Source organism: Pteronotus mesoamericanus, unplaced genomic scaffold (assembly GCF_021234165.1).
Source record: "Pteronotus mesoamericanus isolate MK-2021 breed Mesoamerican mustached bat unplaced genomic scaffold, CSHL_Meso_final contig_121, whole genome shotgun sequence".
Classification (NCBI taxonomy): domain Eukaryota; kingdom Metazoa; phylum Chordata; class Mammalia; order Chiroptera; family Mormoopidae; genus Pteronotus; species Pteronotus mesoamericanus.
The window spans coordinates 3,261,876-3,283,888 of NW_026555046.1; the positions used below are offsets into that span (position 1 = coordinate 3,261,876).

The 22,013-nt window shown below is 38.4% G+C and overlaps 1 protein-coding gene across 1 annotated transcript in view; it reads left to right on the forward strand.

Annotated features, from left to right (window-relative positions):
* The window catches only part of VWA3B (von Willebrand factor A domain containing 3B), a 217,404-nt gene that overhangs the window by 119,272 nt on the left and 76,119 nt on the right, over positions 1 to 22,013 (forward strand). The window contains 2 exon segments of the mRNA XM_054586153.1: positions 1,132 to 1,314; positions 20,506 to 20,633. Coding sequence (XP_054442128.1) covers positions 1,132 to 1,314; positions 20,506 to 20,633 — 311 coding nt within the window.

A 22,013-nucleotide genomic window follows, 5' to 3' on the forward strand; every position in this document is an offset into this window, starting at 1 on the left:
TCTTTCAGAGATTGTTTGTTTGCAAGCACAGAAGTATTTATACATATTTCCTTTAAAAATATACAAATGGTAGCATGTTACACACACAATTCTGATGTTTAAAAAATAAAACAGTATACCTTAGAGATTGCTTATTACCATTTCATAAAGAACTTCCTCATTTATTTTACAGCTGTCTGCTTATTACCATTTCATAAAGAACTTCCTCATTTATTTTACAGCTGTCTACTATTCTATCACATGGCTATTTAGCTATGTCCCCTGAAGACAGACATTTAAGTTGCTTTCGATCTTTCTGTTATACATGTTGCAAAAGTAACTGTGCATATATATCAGTTTGCACATGTATGCGTATATCTGTAGTGCAAATTCTGAGAGGTGGACTCAGTCAAAAGATACGTTTTCATGATACTGCCAAATCACACCCTGCCCCCTGCCAAGAAGATATACCAAGTAACACTCCTGCTGGCAGGGTACTGAGAAGGCACAGTTTTTCCAAAGCTACTTCTCGAGACAGCTGTGAGGATTAACTGGGATATAGTGCCCCAACAGAGTGCCCAGCTCACTCTGAGCTGAACATTAAGAGAAGGACACTTAATGTCTCTTCGTTTGCTCTCTGTGGGAGACATATTGTCCATTGTCCATAGCTTGTCTAGTCGGAAATTGCTCTTTCAGTGGAGATCTTTAGGAGCCACATGAAGCTCCAGGGGCCTCATTCTAAAATCCTGATTTCCAGGATGTTCTACTCATGACTTCTGACTGCAGTACTTTAGGGGGATCTGATGCATAGCCCAACAACTTAAAAGCATGGTTTCTAAGTTTAGGTGCACCTAAAGCTGAGTGACTTGATTAGTCACATCTTTCTCCCAGATCCTTTTTCCCACCCTCAGAGGGCAAGGACCATGTCATTGGTCTTTTTACTCTGCTTGTCAGTGCTTGCTTTCCTTACTGAACTAAACTGACATCTTTCCAAGAAGCCACTCACTGCTATATATTGTAGGTCATTACTAGTTGAGGTTTCACTATCCAGAACAAATACTAAGGGATTTAACATCTTATTTTTTTGCTTTCTCTTTTTTTCTCTTTCTATCTCCTCTCCACCCCACTCCCACCTCAAAACTTGCCATTTAGCCACCTGAAATGGTTATAGACCAAGTCAAAGATTTCAAGAAAATTCCTATTCATACCATCTCCTTCAATTACAATGATAAGATTGCAAATGGCTTTCTGAAAGAACTTGCTTCTTTGACTGGAGGAGAGTTCCATTCTTACAAATTTGGCTTCAAGGATCCCTGGCCCCCAGAGGCTCTTCAGGTAAGAACTTGATAAGCTGAGAGTTTTCTTTTAATTGAACATTGTAGTCTGGAGGCCTATGGACATACTTTAAATGAGAAAACAGCAACCATAAAGACAATTAAGGTAAGCAAATGAATCACTTAATAATGAGTGTACAAGTGTTTCTCAAAGACCATCTGAGCTAAAGGCACTTGTTAAAATGCAGATTCCTGGGTCACACTTAGAGTCACTAAATAAGGCTCTAGGCATACAGGACCAGGAATCTTAATATATTTGGTTTTCTTCTAAGCCTTTTTTCTTGTGGAAGGTTTCAAACTTACAAAAGTAGAAGAGTATACGGACCTCCATGTATCTATTAGTCAAATTCAACACTTATCAACTATTTGCCAAATTTCAGGAATCTATATTTTTAACAAGCAGCCCAGAGGATGCATACGTAAAATCTGTCAACTGCTGCTGTTTATGGACATTTGTGGGAAACTTTAAAAAAAAATTCAGATGCTAGGTAGTTGTCTTCTAACTTCTTTGACAATATAACTGCCTGATAAAACAATTCATTTTAATGGGTCAATGGGAGAAAGTAAATAAAGTTCTATTTCCTAATCCTCCAGTCTTGGCCTGAGGATATACATTTCAAGAACACCCTTCTAGAGAATATGTTTCTCATCTTGTTGTCTGTCCTGAGGAGTGACTTTAAAACCAGGACAAGCTAGGGTTCTGATTAGGGCTTGCATGTGAGGAAACGACTGGACTCTGGGGAATGAATTATCCAAGAGGATTGGAGGGAGTAGAAATCAGAGTTCACATAGAGCTGGAAGTAGTGACTACTCCCATAAGCTAGACTAGAACACCTTATAATCCTACGAGCATTGGATGTAGTATACAAAAGGGTCTTGCCTCAGTGTTGGGAGCAACCGGACACTGCTCCATTTCTGCCTAGAAAATCTTAAATGCAAGAATTAAAACAAACTATTTCCAAGGGCCTTGACTGCATCCATGAACAAACCTCAAGAGCTTATTTAATTATAGGAAAGCAAAAATATCCACCATCCAACAAAGTAAAATTGAAAAATTTTTTGCATCCAATCAAATAATATCAGTTATGCAAAGAATCAGGAAAATACAGGCCTGTAATGAGGAGAAAATGTGAACAGAAAAATAAAAACATACCCATAACTGACTCAGATGTTAGTATCAGTGCATTAAAAGTTATTATAATTGCCCTGGCTAGTGTGGCTCAGTAGATTGAGTGCCAGCCTGTGAACCAAAGGGTCGCTAGTTTGATTCTCAGTCAGGGTACATGTCTGGATTGTGGGCTAGTTCCCAGTAGGGGGTGTGCTAGGGGCAACCACACATTAATATTTCTCTCCCTCCCTTTTCTCCTTCCCTTCCCTTCTCTTTAAAAATAAATAAAATCTTTTAAAAAGTGACAACAAATTCACAACTATCAACAACTGATTCTAAAAAACAAAAACTAAACAACTAGAACAAGAATAGAATCATAGATATGGAGACCATTTGGAGGGTTATCAGCTTGGAGGCAGAATGGGGAAAATGGGGGAAAGATATAGGGATTTAGAAGCATTATTGGATAAGTACAAAACATACAGGGGAATGTTAAGAACAGTATAGGAAATGGAGGAGTCAAAGAACTTCTATGTTCAACACATGGACATGAACTACAGGAGGGAGGATTTCTGCAGGGAAGGGGGGAACCAGGTAGAGTGGGGCAAAAGGTGAAAAACTGGGACAACTGTAATAGCATAATCAATAAAATATACTTAAAAAAAGAAATTTTAAAGGGAGTAATTTAGATAGAAATTATACCAGATGGAAATACAGATCTACACTAAGGAATGAAATGCAAAGGACATGGTAACTGCATGAGTAAATATATAAGTTTTTGTCCTCTTTATTTGTTTAATTATAAGATGGATTGCTGAAGGGACTTCCAGTTCCAGCAATAATAAAGTAGTCCCTTTCCTCTTAGGTCCTCCTTCTTACACCATATAAGTCAGGGACATAACAAAAGTAAGCATAGGAAGACTTTGAAAGGTAGAAAAAAAGACACAGGTGTGCCTGGGGACCTCTGAACTTAAGAAATGACATGACAATGAGCCCTCTGGTTTTTTATAACATTCCATATATTCCGGGTAGAACACTGCAGAAGCTTCCAATTTAGAATCTCTAACAGGCACAGATAAAAAATGATCCAAGAAAAGCCTACTTCCCCTAGCCAAAGGACCAGGAAAAGGTTTGCCTAAACACAGAAAACATTTTGGTAATATTTGACCTACTTTGCCCATACATCAATGGAAACATTGCAACCCCTTTCCACAGGATTTCAGAGGGGTTGAACAGGAGGCTGATCACATCACTTCCACATCACTTTCCTACTTTATGGAACTAAGTGCGGATATCCTGATCCCCCTGCCATGTGGCATTAGTAGAGCTAACCAGAGAGCTAATCTTTGATCCCCCACATGGTGGAAGAAGATGGCAGTGTTCTCATTTTTCTGCTGGAGCAGTGTCAGTAGAGCTGAGTGGAAAGCTGATTATCTAAACCCTACTAGGCAATAGCAGGAGGTGACCCAAATCCTGTGGTAGGTAGCATCAGAGGACTGAGTGGGAAGCTGATCTTGCAGAAGTAAGCAGTGCTCTTTATTTCCTTCCAGGGTAGTGTACATGGAGTCCAGTGGGAAGCTGAGACCCTGGGCTCCTACCAGGTTAGCACCAAGATTTAACAAGGCCGTGTGAGGTCAGTCTGGTCTCTACTATGCTTTCCACAGCCCTCATGCCAGTGGGACTCAGCAGGAAGGTAATCATCCACAATACCCAGCATCAATGAAAATGAAAACAGAAGTGTGAGTTGAAGATAGGCAACATTCCAGTTCCCTCTATCCCTGGGGTCAGTGAGGTAATATAAAATGAGACTGACACCACTGTGGTTCTCCCCTGCTGTAGAACTGAGCCTCCACCCCAACCAGCATCAAGACTAAAGAAGGCAGCAATATGTGAAGCTAATCAGTACTCTGTTAACCCCTACCCTTAGGATATCTGTCTGTTACTGAACCCAGCCAGTTAGGGTCCCTCCACTCACCACCATAGTGGCAAAACTCTTGAGACAGAGTTAAGTGGAAAGGAAAAGGAATGTTTTATTTAACAATTGCACAACTTGAGATAATGGCAGATTTCCGCCTCAAATCCTGTTTTCTCTAAGACACCCACAGGGAATCCCCCCACTACCTTCTGCCAGCTCAGTTCAAGGTTATGCTAGGAACCTCTTCTCTCACCCAAAGCACCATCCTTTTAGAAATGTAGATGGCTTACCTGGTTGTCAGCTGCTGTCTGGCTTCAGTCATCTTTTGGAGTCTGTGAGTCCAGGCATCCTACTCGCAGTGCACTGCCCTCTTTCTCTGACTATGCTACCCTCCAGTGGTCTACTAAGCCCTCTCCTGCACATTGGTGCAGTAGGCCCAAGGCCCTGATCAGACTGGAGGCATGGGCAGGTAGAGACTGCTTCACCTTCCCATGTAGGGAAGGAGCCTAGGGCTTAATGTCAAGTCATGCTCCCGGAGCCCAGCCCACTGGCCTGAGCCTTCTCCACTCCCCTTTTACTAGCCTAGTTCCCACTGCACTCCAAGAAGACTCTGGAGTGCACAGGTCAGGACACCACAGACATTCCTGGACCTGAAAATCCTTAATAAAATATTAGTAATTTGAACCCAGCAATGTATGAAAAGAATTATACATTATGACCAAGGGGGATTTATTCCAGGTATACAAGGCTGGTTCAACATTAGAAAATCAATAATATAATCCAGCATGTCAAAAGGTAAAGAAGAGAAATCATATGGTCATATCAGTTGTGCAGAAAAGGCCTTGACCAAATCCAACTCCCATTCATGATAAAAACTCTCAGCAAAATAGGAATAAAGGGGAGATTTCTCAACTTACATCATCATAACACTTACAGCTAAAATCATACTTAATAGTAAAAGATTAATTTCTTCCTGAGATTAAGAAAGAGACTCGGACATCCATTCTAACCACTCTTATTCAGCATATTACCAGAAGCTTTACCCATGACAACAAGGCAACAAAAGAAATGAAAGGCATACAAATTGGAAAGGAAGGAATAGAACTGTCCCTCTTTGTAGGTAACATATTGTCTACAGGGGAAACCACAAAAGATGTACAAAAAAACTTATAGAACCCTAAGTTAGTTCAGCAAGGTCACTGGTTACAAGATCAATACACAAAATTTAATCACATTTTGATAAAGTAAAAATGAACATGCAGAACTCTAAATAGTACCATTTATAATCGCTCAAAAGAAAGTGAAGTAGTTAGGTATACACTTAAAAATATGTACAGGGTTTTTATTTTGAAAATTTTATTTTTTGTTTTTAATTTTAAAAAATTTAATCTTTATTATATTGTTTCCATTACCATTTAGTCCCCTTATACTCTCCTCTCCCCAGAAATCACCACACTGTTGTCCATAAAATGCAGTAGTAAGAAATCAAAGACCTAAGTAAATGGAGACAACATGTTCACAGAATGGATGACTCAACATATTAGAGATGTCAGTTCCCCTTTATTTTATATTTAGGTTTAATAAAATTCCTATCAAAATCCCAGAAAGGTTTTTTTATAGACATAATCAAGCTTATTCTAAAATTTATATGGCAAGACACAGGCATTAGGAAAACTTAAACAATCTTGAAAAAGAATAAAGTTGGAATAAAGCTTACTCTGTAGCTGCATTAATCAAGACAGTAGGGTTTGGTGGAGGAATAGACACATAGGCCAATGGAATAGAATGTAGGACTCAGAAATACTCTCACACAATATACCAAACTGATTTTTGACAAAGTGAAAAAACTAGAGGAAGGATAGCCTTTCTGACAAATGGTTGGGGCAACTGGACATTCATAGACAAAATAATGAACCTCAACCTACATCTCACTCATGCAGATATTAAACCAAAATGAAGCATCGATTTAAATGTAAAACATAAACTATACAACTTCCAGAAAGAAATACAGGAAAAAATCTTGAGGACATCAGGTTAGGTAAAGAATTTTTACTCTTGACACCAAAAGCATGATCTATGGAAGAAAATATGACTTCACTTATGTGGAATTTAATGAACAAACTGAACTAACAAACAAAATAGAGATAGATTCATAAATAGAGCAGGATGATGGCTAAGGGCAGTGGGGGGAGGGTAAGGGATGGAGGAATTGAGCTAAAAAGAAAAATAACTCATGGACATGGACAACAGTGTGCTGATTGTGTGGGAGAGCAGGGTATAAGGAGACTAAATGGTAATGAAAAAATACAATAAAGTATTGACAAATTAGATCTCATCAAAGTTAAAACTTTTTGTTTTGTGAAAGACTCTGTTAAGAGAATTAAAAGACAGGCTATCGGCTTGGAGAAAGTATTGATGAACAACATGTCTGACAAAGGCCTAGTATCTAGAATAACTCAGCCGTAAAAACTAAATCATCTAAGCAGAATACAGGCAAAATACATGCACTGACATTTTACTGAAAAGGATTTACAGATGGCAAATAAGCATATGAAAAGGTGTTCAACTCCTTAGCCATTAGGGTAATGCAAATTAAACTGCCATGAAATACTAGTACATGTTCATCAGAATGGCTAAAATGAAAAATTGTGACAAAATTGAGTGCTGGCAAGGATGAGAAGAAACTGAATCATTAATACAGTTGTATGTAATTGTTGGTGGGGATGCAAAATGTCACAGCCACTCTGGGAAAGTTTGATGATTTCCTTAAAAACTAATATTTAATTACTATAGGATCCAATACTTGCTCTCTTAGACATATATTTCATAGAATAAAAACTTAAATTCACATAAAAGCCTGTACTTCAATGGTGATAATGGCTTTAATTTTATTAGACAGGAACACAAAACAACCAAGATGTCCTTCAACAGATGAATGGTCAAATCAGCTGTAGCATGTCCATATCCTGCAATATTACTCAGTAATAAAAGGAATGAATTATTAATATATGTCACAACTTGGATGAATTTCTGGGGAATTAAGCTGAGGGAAAAAGCTAATCTTAAAAAGTTATATACTGTATGATTCTATTTGTATAATATTTTTGAAATTACAAAAATTTGTAAATGGAGATCAAATTAGTGGTTGCTAAGGTTTAGGAAGGATGTGAGAGGGAGGGAGGGAGGCACATGTGGTTACAAAAAAAAACATGAGACCTTGTGATGATGGAACTGTTCTTGTGATGATTTGACTGTAGTGGCAAATGTACAAGCCTACACAGGTGAGAACATTGTATAAAACTAAACACATATATTTACACACACAAATGAGGATGAGTAAAACTGTGGAAATCTGAATATGATTTGTTGATGGTATAAATCCCAATATCCTTGTTGTGATATTCTATTATTGATTTTCAAGATGTTACCATTTTGGGTGAAGAGTATATGAGATGTCCCTGTATTATTTATTACAAATAAATGTGAATCTACAATTATCTGAAAATAAAAATTATATTTTAAAAAGGACAGAGAACTTACTGGTAATACAAAAAAAAATAATAAATTCACATCTAAGATTAAATGATAAATTGCTAAAAAGACACATATTACCAAAACTGTCTCAAGAATAGATAACCTAAACAACCTTACATGTATTTAAGAAACTGAATTCGTACTTTAAAAACTATTTTTTGCAAAGAAAACTCCAGTACCAGATGATTTCACTGCTGATGTGTATCATATATTAAGGAGAAAATAATATCAATTCAACAGAAACTCAGAAAATTGAACAAAGAGAATACTTCCCAACTCATTCTATTAGGCTAACATTACCCTGATACTAAAACCTCAAAAACATATTATAAAAACTTTATAGGCTAATATCCCTCATGCATACAGACACAAAAATTCTAATTAGAATTTGGCAAATTTAAATCAAAATATATATAAAAAGTTGAAAGTTTGAGAGACACAAGATGGCGGAAGAGGGAATGGAATTCACACTGACCTCCTCCCAGGACCACTCTGAAATTACAACTAAATAAAGGACAAATCAACTGGAACAAATGACTCAACAGTAGTGAGAGAGGAGCTTTATAACTTCGGACAGACAGAAGAATTCCCTTTAGAACAACCTAACTGGTAAGGAGTACGGGAGAGTCTCGAGAAGGTGAGTGGGGTGCCCACAGGTGGCAGTGCCAGGAGTATACTGAAATGGCCAGTTGGGTCCCCTTGAGAAGAGTGGGGTTTAAACCATAAGTGGGGATCCCCACCCTACAGCACCAGAGCCCAAAAGTACACAGATAACAGCCAGCTATGAAAAGCAGCAGGGTTGCTCTCATCCAGAGACATGTGGTTGGAGACACAAAGATCCATTTAAAGGACCAACACATAAATTTTTATATCCAGCCACTTACCCTGGTCTCCAGCAAAGGTGGGGGCAGAGTAAGCAAGAGATAGATGCCTTAGAAGTGAGTGGGGAAGGAGGCTTTGTGTAGAAAACTAAGGGAGTAGGCCAGGGCTGAGTCATCCCCCATATGGCAGCAGCCATCTTGCTCAGGCAGACCAGTCCCCTAAGCAGCATCAGCATGAGAGGAAGCAATAACCCTGCCCCAGGAGGAACTCTACCATGGCCTGTGGTCCTTGATCCCTGGCAAAGGGGGGAGGGCAGTGTACCCTAGAGACAGTTTAGGAGAAGCTGGAGATGGAGGCTTTGGGGAGAGAAGTGAGACAGTAGCTGCCGGGACACCAGTGTTAAGTCATATCCCAATATGGCAGCAGCTGTGGGATCCAGAAGACCACTCCTCTCCAAGCTGCAGCAGCGTGAGGGGAAAGAGTAGCCTCCATCCCAGGAGGGATTCTGCCCCACCCTGTGGTGCATAGGCCTAACTCTGCAGTGAAGAATGACTAGATAAACAAATGAAGGAGACAGCCACAGAGAGTAGATCCCTGGAAGTCTCGAACACACTGCCTAAAGTCAGATGGAGTCAACACCTGACATCACCAGAGGTGGATGCAGAAAGAAAACAGTGATAAATAGTAGAAACTACCAAGATGAAATCCACTGTGGCCTTCTTCATGATTTACTATATTATGTATACTACACAGCTTTTTAATACTTATTTTGGGTCCATCAAGTTTGTGCATATGAAGTAATTAGATTTTATACTAATAGTTTATTTCTCTCCTTTCTTATAATAGTCTTAATCTCTTCACAACCTCATTAATACTAGTTCATTTGCTGTGGATAGTGGGATTGCAGGGGGAGTTATTTTTGCAGATGTGGGTTTGTTTCCTGGGCTTTGTGGTTGTGTTCTGGTAGCACCTGCACATAAAAAACAAGACGTAGTGGGCAGAGTGACCTTTGGTCAACCTGCTGGAGGGAAGGATCCACCAAATAATGAACAAAGCATGATAAAAACCCAGTTACTTCCAGAGAGGCAACATACACGGAATAAAAGGCATCCAAGAGCATCAAGTTCAGGAGATCAAGGAGACTGCTCCACTGAATCTCACAGGTCTCCTACCAAAGAAGATCATACGACAAAGTCAGGGAGTCAAAAGAGATCAATTGAAGAAGCAGACGCATGGTATTTTTTCTCTGATTTCTTCTTCTTCTATTGCATTGCTGGTGTACAAAAATGCCTTTGATTTCTGAATGTTGACTTTGTATCCTGCTGTTTTGCCAAATTCACTTATTAGGTAGAGGAGTATACCCTAAGAACACCAAAACGCCAATACAAAAGAACCTATGCACCCCAATGTTCATAGCAGCACAATTTACAATAGCCAAGTGTTGGAAGCAACCTAAATGCCCATCAGTAGATGATTGGATAAAAAAGTTATGGTACATATACACAATGGAATACTACGCAGCAGAAAGGAAAAAAGAACTACTAAACTTCGCGACAGCATGGATGGAACTGTAGAGCATCATGCTAAGCGAAATAAGCCAGGGGGCGAAAGACAAATACCATATGATCTCACCTATAAGCGGAACCTAACCAACAATACAAAGATGCAAGGAAAATATGACCAGCAACACTGAAAGGAAAAGAAATCAACAGAGACAAGAGGGAAGCGGGGGCAGGGAAAGGGAAGGGGAGGGGAAAGTCAAGGAACATATAGCAAGGACTCATGGACAAAACCAAAGGGGAAGAGCTGAGGGAGGGAAGGAGGGAGGGGGCAAGGGAAAGTGGTGGGGGGAGGCAGAGACAAATGTATTTTAAAAAATAAATAAATAAATGCTTGGGGGGGAATAAATAAAAATAGAAGAAGAAGAAGCAGGCGCAAACAAGGAGAGTCTCACAAATAAGGGAAAGACAAAGACACAACTCCCAATCAAAAGGAAAGGAGGAATCCCCAGAAAGAGTACTAAATGAAAAAGAGGCAAGTAAACTATCGGATATTGAGTTCAAAACAATGGTTATAAGGAAGCCCAATGAGCTCAGTGTGCTCAGAGAAAATTACAAAAAACTACTGGGAAACTATGAGAAACTTACTGCAAATTATATAAGCATGAAAAAGGACATGGAAACTATCAATAAGAGCCAAGAGGAAATGAAAAATACAATTTCTGAATTGAAAAACACAGTAGAAAGAATCAAAAGGAGGCTAGATGAAGCAGAGGATTGAATCAGTGAGCTGGAGGACAAAGTAGGAAAAAGCTCCTGAAAAGAGCATGCAAAGGAAAAAAGACTAAAAAGGAATGAAGAGACATTTAGAGAAATGCAGGACAACAGAAAACATAATAATGTCCATATAATAGGGGTATGAGAAGGATAGGAAGAGGAGCAAGAGATAGAAACCATGTTTGAAAAAGTAATGATGGAAAACTTCCCTAATTGGAGGAGAGAAAAAGTTATACAACTGCAGGAAGCACAGAGGGTCCAATTCAAGAAAAACCCAAAGAGGCCCACTCCCAGACACGTCATAATTAAAATGGCAAATATCAAAGACAAACAGAGAATCTTAAAGGCAGGAAGGGAAAAACAAGTAGTAATATATAAGGGAGCCCCGATAAGGCTAGCATCTGGCTTCTCAACAGAAACACTAAAAGCCAGAAGGGAATGGCAAGAAATATTCCAAATAATGAAAAGCAAGAGTCTACAGACAAGACTGCTCTACCCAGCTAGACTCTTAGTTAAAATGGACAGTGAAGTAGGAGTTTTCCTGACAAAAGAAAGGTAAAGGAATATACCTCCACCAAACCAACACTACAAAATATGCTAAAGAGACTGCTTTAAGAAGATGAAGAAAAAGAGTGAGAAAGAGAGGATCACAGGTACAAAGGGAAAAAAATGAATAAGAACCTATCAATAATAACTTTAAATGTAAATGGATTAAATGCCCCAATCAAAAGGTGTAGGGTAGCTGAATGGATAAGAAAACAGGACCCACACATATGCCGCCTGCAAGAGACTCACCTCAGAACAAAGGACCTCCACAGACTGAAAGTAAAAGGATGGGAAAAAAATATTCCAAGCATATTGGACAGGGAAAAAAAGCAGGAGTAGCAATACTTATATCAGACAAAATCAATTTCAAAACAAAGGCCATAAAAAGAGACCCAGAAGGACACTTTATAATACTCAAAGGAAGAATCCATCAAGAAGATATAAACATTGTAAACCTATGTGCACACAACATAGGAGCACCCAAATATATAAGGAAAATTTTGGAGGACTTCAAGAAAGATACAAATAGTAATGCACTGATAGTAGGGGATTTTAACACCCCACTGTAAAAAATGAATAGATCTTCCAAACTAAACATCAACAAGGATATTGTGGAACTGAATGACACATTAGATCAAGTGGACTTGACTGACATATATAGAACCTTTCATCCCAAAGAAGCAAAATACACATTCTTTTCAATGCACACGGAACATTTTCAAAGATAGACCACATGATAGGACACAAAACAAGCCTCAACAAATGCAGGAAAATCAAAATCATAACAACCATTTTCATGGACCACGAGCGCTTGAAACTAGTAACCAACCTCAAGGAAAAATTTCAAAAACATTCAAACTCATGGAAACTGAATAGTCCACTATTAAACAATGAATGGGTCAATCATGAGATTAAAAAAAGAAATCAAAAAGTTTCTGGAAACAAATGAAAATGAACACATGACAGTCCAAAACCTATGGGACACAGCAAAGGTTGTCCTGAGAGGGAAGTTCATAGCAACACAGGCCTACCTAAAAAATATAGAAACATTTCAAATAAATGACCTAACCCTCCAGCTTCAAGAACTGATGAAACAACAACAAACAGAGCCTAGAGCAAGTAGAAGGAAGGAAATAATCAAGATCAGAGCAGAATTGAATGCAGTAGAGACTAAAACAACAATTCAAAGAATCAACCAATCCAGGAGCCGGTTCTTTGAAAAAATAAACAAAATCGACAAGCCTTTAAGCAGAATCATCAAGAAAAAAAGGGAGAAGACCCAAATAAATAATATCAGAGGTAAAAGAGGAGAAATAGCAACTGATACCACAGAAATAAAAAGCATTGTAAGTAATTACTGTGAACAATTACATGCCATGAAATTTGAAAACCTCGATGAAATGGACAAATTTCTGGAAAAATATAATCTCCCAACACTGAATGAAGAAGAAGCAGAAAGCCTGAACAGACCGATAACAGCTGGGGAAATTGAAGCAGTAATATACAAACTCCATGCACACTAAAGCCCTGGACCAGACAGTTTCACAGGAGAATTATATAAAATATTTAAAGAAGAGTTAACCCCTGTCCTTCTCAGACTATTCCAGAAAATCCAAGAAGATGGAAGACTCCCAAACTCTTTTTATGAGGCCAGCATCATCCTAATCCCAAAACCAGATAAAGACTCAACCAAGAAAGAAAACTACAGGCCATTATTGCTGTTGAACACAGACACTAAAATCCTCAACAAAATGTTGACAAACCACATCCAGCAATACATTTAAAAGATTATCCACCATGATCAAGTGGGATTCATCCCAGGGATGCAAGGATGGTTCAATATTCGCAAGTCAAAAAGGTAATATATAAACAAAAGTAAAGACAAAAACCACATGATCATATCAATAGATGTGGAAAAAGCATTCAATAAGGTACAGCACCCATTTATGATCAAAACACTCAGAAAAATGGGAATAAAGGGGGCATACCTCAACATACTAAAGGCCATATATGAAAAACCTACAGCCAACATCATACTCAACAGGCAAAAACTAAAAGCTTTCCCACTAAGCTTGGGAACAAGACAAGGTTGTACACTTTCACCATTTCTATTCAACATAATATTGGAAGTCCTAGCCACAGTGATCAGACAAGAAAAAGAAATAAAAGACATCCAAATAGGAAAGGAGGAAGTAAAACTGTCCTTGTTTGCAGATGACATGATAGCGTACATAGAAAACCCTATAACTCCACCAAAAAACTACTCAACCTAATAAGTGAATTTGGAAAAACAGCAGGATACAAAGTCAATATTCAGAAATCAGAGGCATTTTTGTACACCAACTATGAAATACCAGAATCAGAAATCAGGTAAAAAAAAAAAATCTCATTTGCTATAGCAACAAGAAAAATAAAGTACCTACAAATGACTTAACCAAGGACATAAAAGACCTGTACACAGAAAACCATACAACACTGAAGAAGGAAATTAAGGAAGACACAAATAAATGGAGGTCTATACCATGTTCATGGATTGGAAGAATAAACATCATCAAAATGTCCGTACTACCCAAAGCAATTTATAGATTCAACACAATCCCTATTCAAATACCAATGACATATTTCACAGACAGAATAAACATTTAAAAATTTTATATGGAACTATAAATGACCCCCAATAGCCACAGCAATTTTGAGAAAGAAAAACAAAGGAGGGGGATCACAATACCTGACAAAACTATATTACAAGGCCACTGTAATCAAAACGGTCTGGTACTGTCTTAAGAACAGATGCATAGCTCAGTGGAACAGAATAGAGAGCCCAGAAATAAACCCATGTCCTTATGATCAATTAATATTTGACAAATGGTGAAGAAGCATAAAATGGAGTAAAAATGGCCTGTTCAACAAGTGGTGTTGGGAGAGCTGGATGGCTACATGCAAAACATTGAAATTCGACCACCAACTTACACCATACACAAAAATAAACTCAAGATGGAAAAAAGACTTAAATATAAGTTGTGACATCTTAAAAGTTCTAGAGGAGAACATAGGCAGGAAACTCTCAGATATCCCATGCAGCAATATTTTCACCAATATGTCCCCTAGGGCAAGAGATATAAAGGAAAGAATAAACAATGAGGACTTCATCAAAATAAAAGCTTCTGCATGGCTAAAGAAAACATTAGTGAAATGAAAAGGGAACTAACCATATGGGAAAGTATATTTGCCAATGACACCTCGGACAAGGATTTGATCTCCAAAGTACATTAAGAATGCACACAACTCCATTCCAGGAAGGAAAACAATCCAATTAAAAAATGGGCAAAGGACCTGAATAGACACTTCTCCAAGGAGGACATACACAGGGCCCAGAGACATATGAAGGGATCCTCACCATCACTAGCCAATTGAGAAATGCAAATTAAAACCACAATGAAATACCACTTCCCACTGGTCAGAATGGCCATCATAAGTAAATCAACAAACAACAGGTGGTGGCGAGGTTGTGGAGAAAAGGGAACCCTAGTACACTGTTGGTGGGAATACAAACTGGTGAGCCACTGTGGAAAACAGTTGGGAATTTCCTCAAAAAGCTAAAAATGGAACTGTGTTTTGACCCAGCAATTCCACTGCTAGGACCATACCCTAAGAATCCCAAACACCAATTTAAAAGAACCTATGCACCCCAATGCTCGTAGCAGCACAATTGACAATAGCCGAGTGTTGGAAGCAACGTAAGTGCCCATCAGTAAATGATAGGATCAAAAACTATGGTACATTTACACAATGGAATACTATGTAGCAGAAAGAAAGAAAGAGCTACTACCCTTCATGACAGCATGACGCTAAGTGAAATAAGCCAGGAGGTGAAAAACAAATATCATATGATCTCACCTATAAGTGGAACCTAATCAACAAAGCAAGCTGGCAAGGAAAATATGACCAGCCACATTGAAAGAAAGAAGAAACTGACAGGGACTGGATGGAGGGAGGTGGGTAGCGGGGAGTGGATGGGGAAGGGGAAGGGTCAGATCAAGGAACAGGTGTGAAGGACACATGGACAAAGCCAAGGTGGGGAAGGACTGAGGGAGGGTGTTGGGCATGGGTAGGACAGGTGAAAGTGGTGGCAGGTAAATGGAGACAAGTGTTTTGAAAAATTAAAAAAAAATACAACTGAGAGGCAACTGGCCTGAAAAGTGCCAATGTTATGAAAGACCAGGAAAGCTAGAGGAATTTTCTAGATTAAAAGAATTAAAGAGGCATGACAACTAAATGCAATGTATGATCCTGGATTGGATTCTAGATCGGGGTGAAATCTAAATATGGACTGTAGATTTGATAACACTGTCACATCAAAGTTACTTTTTCTGAACTTTTGTTCATTATAATAAGAGAATGTTCTTGTCCTTGGGGGGAAAAAACCTATGGTACATTTACACAATGGAATACTACACAGCAGAAAGATAGAAGGAGCTCCTACCTTTCACGGCAGCATGGATGGATCTGGAGATCATTATGCTAGGTGAAATAAGCCAAGCAGTAAAAGACAAATACCATATGATTTCACCTGTAAGTGGAAACTAATCAACAAAACAAATAAGCAATCAAAATTTAACCAGAGACATTGAAATAAAGGACAAATGGACAGTAACCAGAGGGGAGAGGGATAATAAGGGAAAATAGGGAAGTGTCACCCAGGAACATGTATAAAAGAACACATGGCCAAAGCCAAAGGGTGCAGGATCAACAGTGGAAGGTGCGGATTGGTGGGGCAGGGGGAAATGGAGATAACTGTACTTGAACAACAATTTAAAAAAAAAGAAATTTAACAACCTGGGGAAATGGACAAATTTCTAGAAACACATAGTCTTCTAAAACTGTATCAGAAAGAAGCAGAAAACCTGAATAGACTGATAACACCTAGTAAAATTGAAGCAGTAAGCACAAAGCTCCTGGTACAAAAAAGCCCTGGACTGTATGGATTCATAGGAGACCAAACATTTAAAGAAGAGCTAACTGCTGTCCTGCTCAAACTATTCCAAAATATCCAAGGAGAGGGAAGACTCCCAAACTCTTTTAATGAGACCAATATTATCCTAATTCCAAAACCAGATAAAGACACAAAAAAGAAAGAAAACTACAGGCCAGTATCGCTGATGAACATAGATGCTAAAGTTCTCAACAAAATATTGACAAACCGCATCCAGTAGTACATTTAAAGGTCATCCACCATAATCAAGTGAGATTCATCCCAGAGATGCAAGGATGGTACAATATTCACAAATCAATAAATGTAATATACCACAAAAGTAACATGAAAGAAAAAATTTACATGGTCATATCAATAGATGCTGAAAAAGCATTTGATAAGGTACAGTACACATTTATGACAAAAACACTCAATAAAGTAGGAGTAGAGGGGACATACTTCAATATAATCAAGGCTGTATGTGAGAAACATCAAATACTCAACAAGCAAAAACTGAAAGTTTTCCCCCAAAGATCAGGAGCAAGACAGGGGTGTCTGCTTTCACCACTTCTATTCAACATAGTATTGGAAGTCCTAGCCACAGCAGACAAGAAAAAGAAATAGAAGGCATCCAAATTGGAAAGGAAGAAGTAAAACTGCCCTCATTTGCAGATGATATGATAGTATACATAGAAAACCTTACAGACTCCACCAAAAAACTGCTCAACCTAATAAGTGAATTTGGCATAACAGTGGCATACATACTCAATATTCAGATTTGAAGACATTTTTGTACACTAACAATGAAATACCAGAAAGCAAAACTAGGGGGGGAAATCCCTTTTAGTGTAGCAACAAGAGAAATAAAGTACGTAGGAATAAATCTAACCAAGGAGGTAAAAGACCTATACTCAGAAAACTGAGCACTGAACACTGAAGAAAGAAATTGAGGAAGACACAAATAGATGGAAGCATATACTGTGCTCATGGATTGGCAGCATTAACATCATAAAAGTGTCCATACTACCCAAAGCAATCTTTAAATCTGCAATCCCTATCTAAATACCAATGACATATTTTACAGATATAGAACAAATATTTCAGAAATTTATATGGAACCATAAATGACCCCCAATAGCTTCAAGTAATCTGGAGAAAGAAGACGAAAGTAGGAAGGATCACAATACCAGATATCAAACTATATTACAAGGCCACTGCAATCAAAACAGTCTGGTACTGTCATAAGAACAGACACATAGATCAATGGAACAGAATAGAGAGCCCAGAAATAAACCCATGTCCCTATGGTCAATTAATAGTCAACAAAGGGGGCAGGAGCATAAAATGGAGTAAAAATAGCCTCTTCAACAAATGGTATTGGGAGATCTGGAGAGGTACAGGCAAAACATGAAACTCGATGTCCAACTTAAACCTTATACCAAAATAAACTCAAGATGGATAGAAGACTCAAATATAAGTCACAAAACCATAAAAGTCCAAAAAGAGGACATAGGCAGGAAAATTTTAGATATCCCACACAGCAATATTTTCACCAATATGTCCCCTGGGTCAAGAGCTACAAGGAAAGAATAAACAAAAGGGAGTACATCAAATTAAAAAGCTTCTGCACGGCTAAAGAAAACATCAGCAAAATGAAAAGGGAATCAACTGTATGGGAAAATATATTTGCCAATGATACGTCAGACAACGGTTTGATCTCCAAAATATATAACGAACTCACACGACTCCACACCAGGAAGACAAACAACCCAATTAAAAAATGGGCAAAGGATCTGAACAGACACTTTTCCAAGGAGGACATACACAGGGCCGAGAGACATATGAAAGGATGCTCAGTGTCACTAGCCATCAAGTGATGCAAGTTAAAACCACAATGAGATACCATCTCACACCAGTCAGAATGGCCATTGTAAACAAATCAACAAACAAGTGCTTGTGAGGTTGTGGAGGAAAGGGAACCCTAGTACACTAGCCTAGTGCGAACCCTGTCAGTGGGAATGCAGGCTGATGGAGCCACTGTGGAAAAGAGTAAGGAATTTCCTTTAAAAACTAAAAATGGAGCTGTCTTTTTATCCAGTGTTTCCCCTGCTGGGACTATACCCTAAGAATCCTGAAACACCAATTCAAAAGAACCTATGCACCCCAGTGTTCATATAGTGTTATTTACAATATCCAAATGCTGGAAACAGCCTACGTACCCATCAGTAGGTGAGTGGATCAAAAAACTGTGGTACATTTACATAAAGGAATACTTCGCAGCAGGAAGAAAGAAGGAACTCCTACTCTTCACAACAGCATGAATGGAGCTGAAGAGTATTATGCTAAGTTAAAAAGCCAGGCAGTGAAAGAAAAATACCTTATGATCTCACCTATAAGTGGAACCTAATCAACAAAACAAACAAGTGAGCAAAATAGAACAAAAGACATGGAAATAAAGAACAAACTGACAGTCACCAGAGAGGAGAGGAGGGGGGAATAATGGAAGAAAGAAGGGGAAGGGTCCTCAAGGAACAATTATAAAGGACCTATGGACAAAACCAAAGCGGGTAGGATTGAAGGTGGGAAGGGGCGGGATGAAGAGGGCAGGGGAGAGCAACTGGAGGGAAAATTGGGATGACTGTAATTGAAGAGCAATAAAAAAAAAAGACAAGACAAATTGTAAACTGCAAGAAATTATCTTCAAATTGTATATCTAATAAAGGACTTTCATATATATATATATATGTATACACACACACAAACACACACACACACACACTCAATGATAAGGAAACTCAAAAAATGGAAAAAATATTTGAACAGTTATTTCACCAAAGAAGATACATGCATGGCAAATAAGAACATGAAAAATGCTTAACATTATTAATTATTAGGGAAAATACAAATTAAAACCAGAATGAGATACCACTGTTCAGCTGTTAGAATGGGTAAAATTTAAATGATTGACCATACCAAGTATTTGCAAGAATGTGGAGGAACTGGAACACTCAAACATTACTGGTGGAATATGTATTAGTACAATCATTCTGGAAAAGAGTTTAGTAGTTTCTTTAAAAGCTTAACATCACCAATCATATGATTCAACCATTTCATCCTAGATAATTTCCTAAAAGAAATGAAAGCAAGTGTCCATACAAAGCCTTGTACACAAATGTTCATAGCTTTAGTTATAATAGGCCAAACCTTGAAATTACTCAAATGTCCATCAATAGGTGATTAAATGTTGGTATTCAATGTACAATGTAACACTACTGAGCAATGAAAATGGATGAATTCTTTATTAATTCATGCTAGATGAGTGAATCTCAAAATAATTATGTAAGTGAAAGAAGCTAGATGAAAAAGAGTATGTACTATATGATTCCATTGATATAAAATTCTAGAAAATTAAATTAATGTATAATGACAGAAAGCAGATGAGTAGCTGCTTGGGAATGGAGGTAGAGGGGTTTTGAGGTCGGGGAGAATAGATTTACAATGCAGCATGAGGAAACTTTTGGGGATGATGGATATGTTTATTGTCTTGATTACAATGATGATTTCACAGGTGTGAATGTCAAAACTATTGAAATAGTACACTTTCCATGCATTCCACTTATTGTATGTAAATTATACTTCATTAAAGCTGTTTAAAAATGCAATAATGTGAGAACTACAAGAAATTCTTTAGATTCTTCTTTTCCTGATACACTTAGTTTTGTGTTAGAAATATTGCAGTGTGGCCCTGACTGGTATAGCTCAGTTAGTTGGGTGTCATCCTGCAAAGCGAAAGGTCACCAGATTATCCTCAGCCAGGGTACATGCCTGGGTTGCAGACCTGGTCCCCCATTGTGGCAGGTGCAAGAGGCAACTGATCAATGTTTATCTCTTACATGAATGTTTCTCCTCTCTTCCTTCCTTTTCCTCTCTGAAATAAATAAATAAAATATTTTTAAAAAATAAATGTTTGCAGTGTGAACTTATATAATCTCATAGTGTATTCACGTCTCATTTGACAGAATGAAGATCTCACTCTTTTAATTAAGGAAATGGAACAAGGACGCAGTGACCTGGAGAAGATGCAAAATCTTTATTCTGAGTCCTTGATCATGGACTGGTGGTACAACGGTGAAAAGGAAGGAGACAAGTGAGCATGCCAAACTGCCCGTTCCCCTCACCGTGGTCCTCTCTGATGCTTTTTGCTCCTTCTCCTTGACACTTCTTCCTTCTGTAATGCTTTCTGATATTTCTTTGAAAAGAATCACATGGTATGATTATTTTAGGAGTTTTTTTATAAGCACAGAAAATTTATAATCTAATAATTTAATAACAATTGGCTTAAGGAGGCCACATGTTCACCTTGATAAGTAAGTTCTGAAGTCCTTGCATGGCACCTGAAAGCAGTGCTAGTTTTATCAGCACCCAGTGTAAACATGCCCCCAACCCAGGCAGTGACAGAGCAGAGCAGGAGTATGTGTGGTGAAGGAGACCTGACTCAGGGCCAGGGGTTCCAAGGTCCGGATTTCACTCAGAATGTTGGCAAATTCATACCTTCTCTCCAGTCCTATCCATTGTTGTGGGTCTCTGTTTCCTCATCTTTGAAATGGCAAGTATAGTGGTAGGATTTGAGATAGATGATTTCTTGATTCTTTTCCCACTCTATATTCTGATAATCTTCTAATTAATAGTTTTTAAACAACAAAATCAAAATCACCCCAACATTCAAAAAATGTGTCAAATCTTATTAAAATGATTTAGCATTGTGCAGATATTAAAGTATTACAGCTTCATATAAAAACTTTATCAGGAGGTGCCGGGCGTGGTGGCGGGCGCCTGTAGTCCCAGCTACTCGGGAGGCTGAGGCAGGAGGATCGCTTGAGCCCAGGAGTTCTGGGCTGTAGTGCGCTATGCGATCGGGTGTCCGCACTAAGTTCGGCATCAATATGGTGACCTCCCGGGAGCGGAGGGCCACCAGGTTGCCTAAGGAGGGGTGAACCGGCCCAGGTCGGAAAAACTTTATCAGGAGGATTTTTTATTGAAAAGAGTAATAGCAAAATCCTCTTTATCAAAATTCACTATCTTCCTATTGGCAAAATGAGCATTAACATGGGCTAGGAGCAGGGTATGAGCACAGAATCAGTACAGCAAGATAAATGCTATTCTGGGCATCTTTTAAAATAAGATTTTTACAGTATTATTTTAAAACTGGGAAAGCTCAGGTACATCTTCTAAATTGATATAATTTGAAAAAATAAATTAAGAATCAAGTAAATTGGCAGCACTTCAGTGTAAATCACCTTCTCTATGCTTTCAGCCAGCACCTCAACTGTCCTTGTCCCTGAGTTTAATCAAACTGAAATCTCAGGAAGCTGGCTTGATCAGTTGACTGTACTTGCAATTGGTTAAGTAGCGGATGCATTCTAGTTTTTATACATTTTTTTGGGGGGGGGGCCTGGGAAGGGTGGGTTCCAGAGTTAAGTGGGCAAGTGTTTTTATCCAGGCTTCCCTATAGCTGCATGTTACTTAA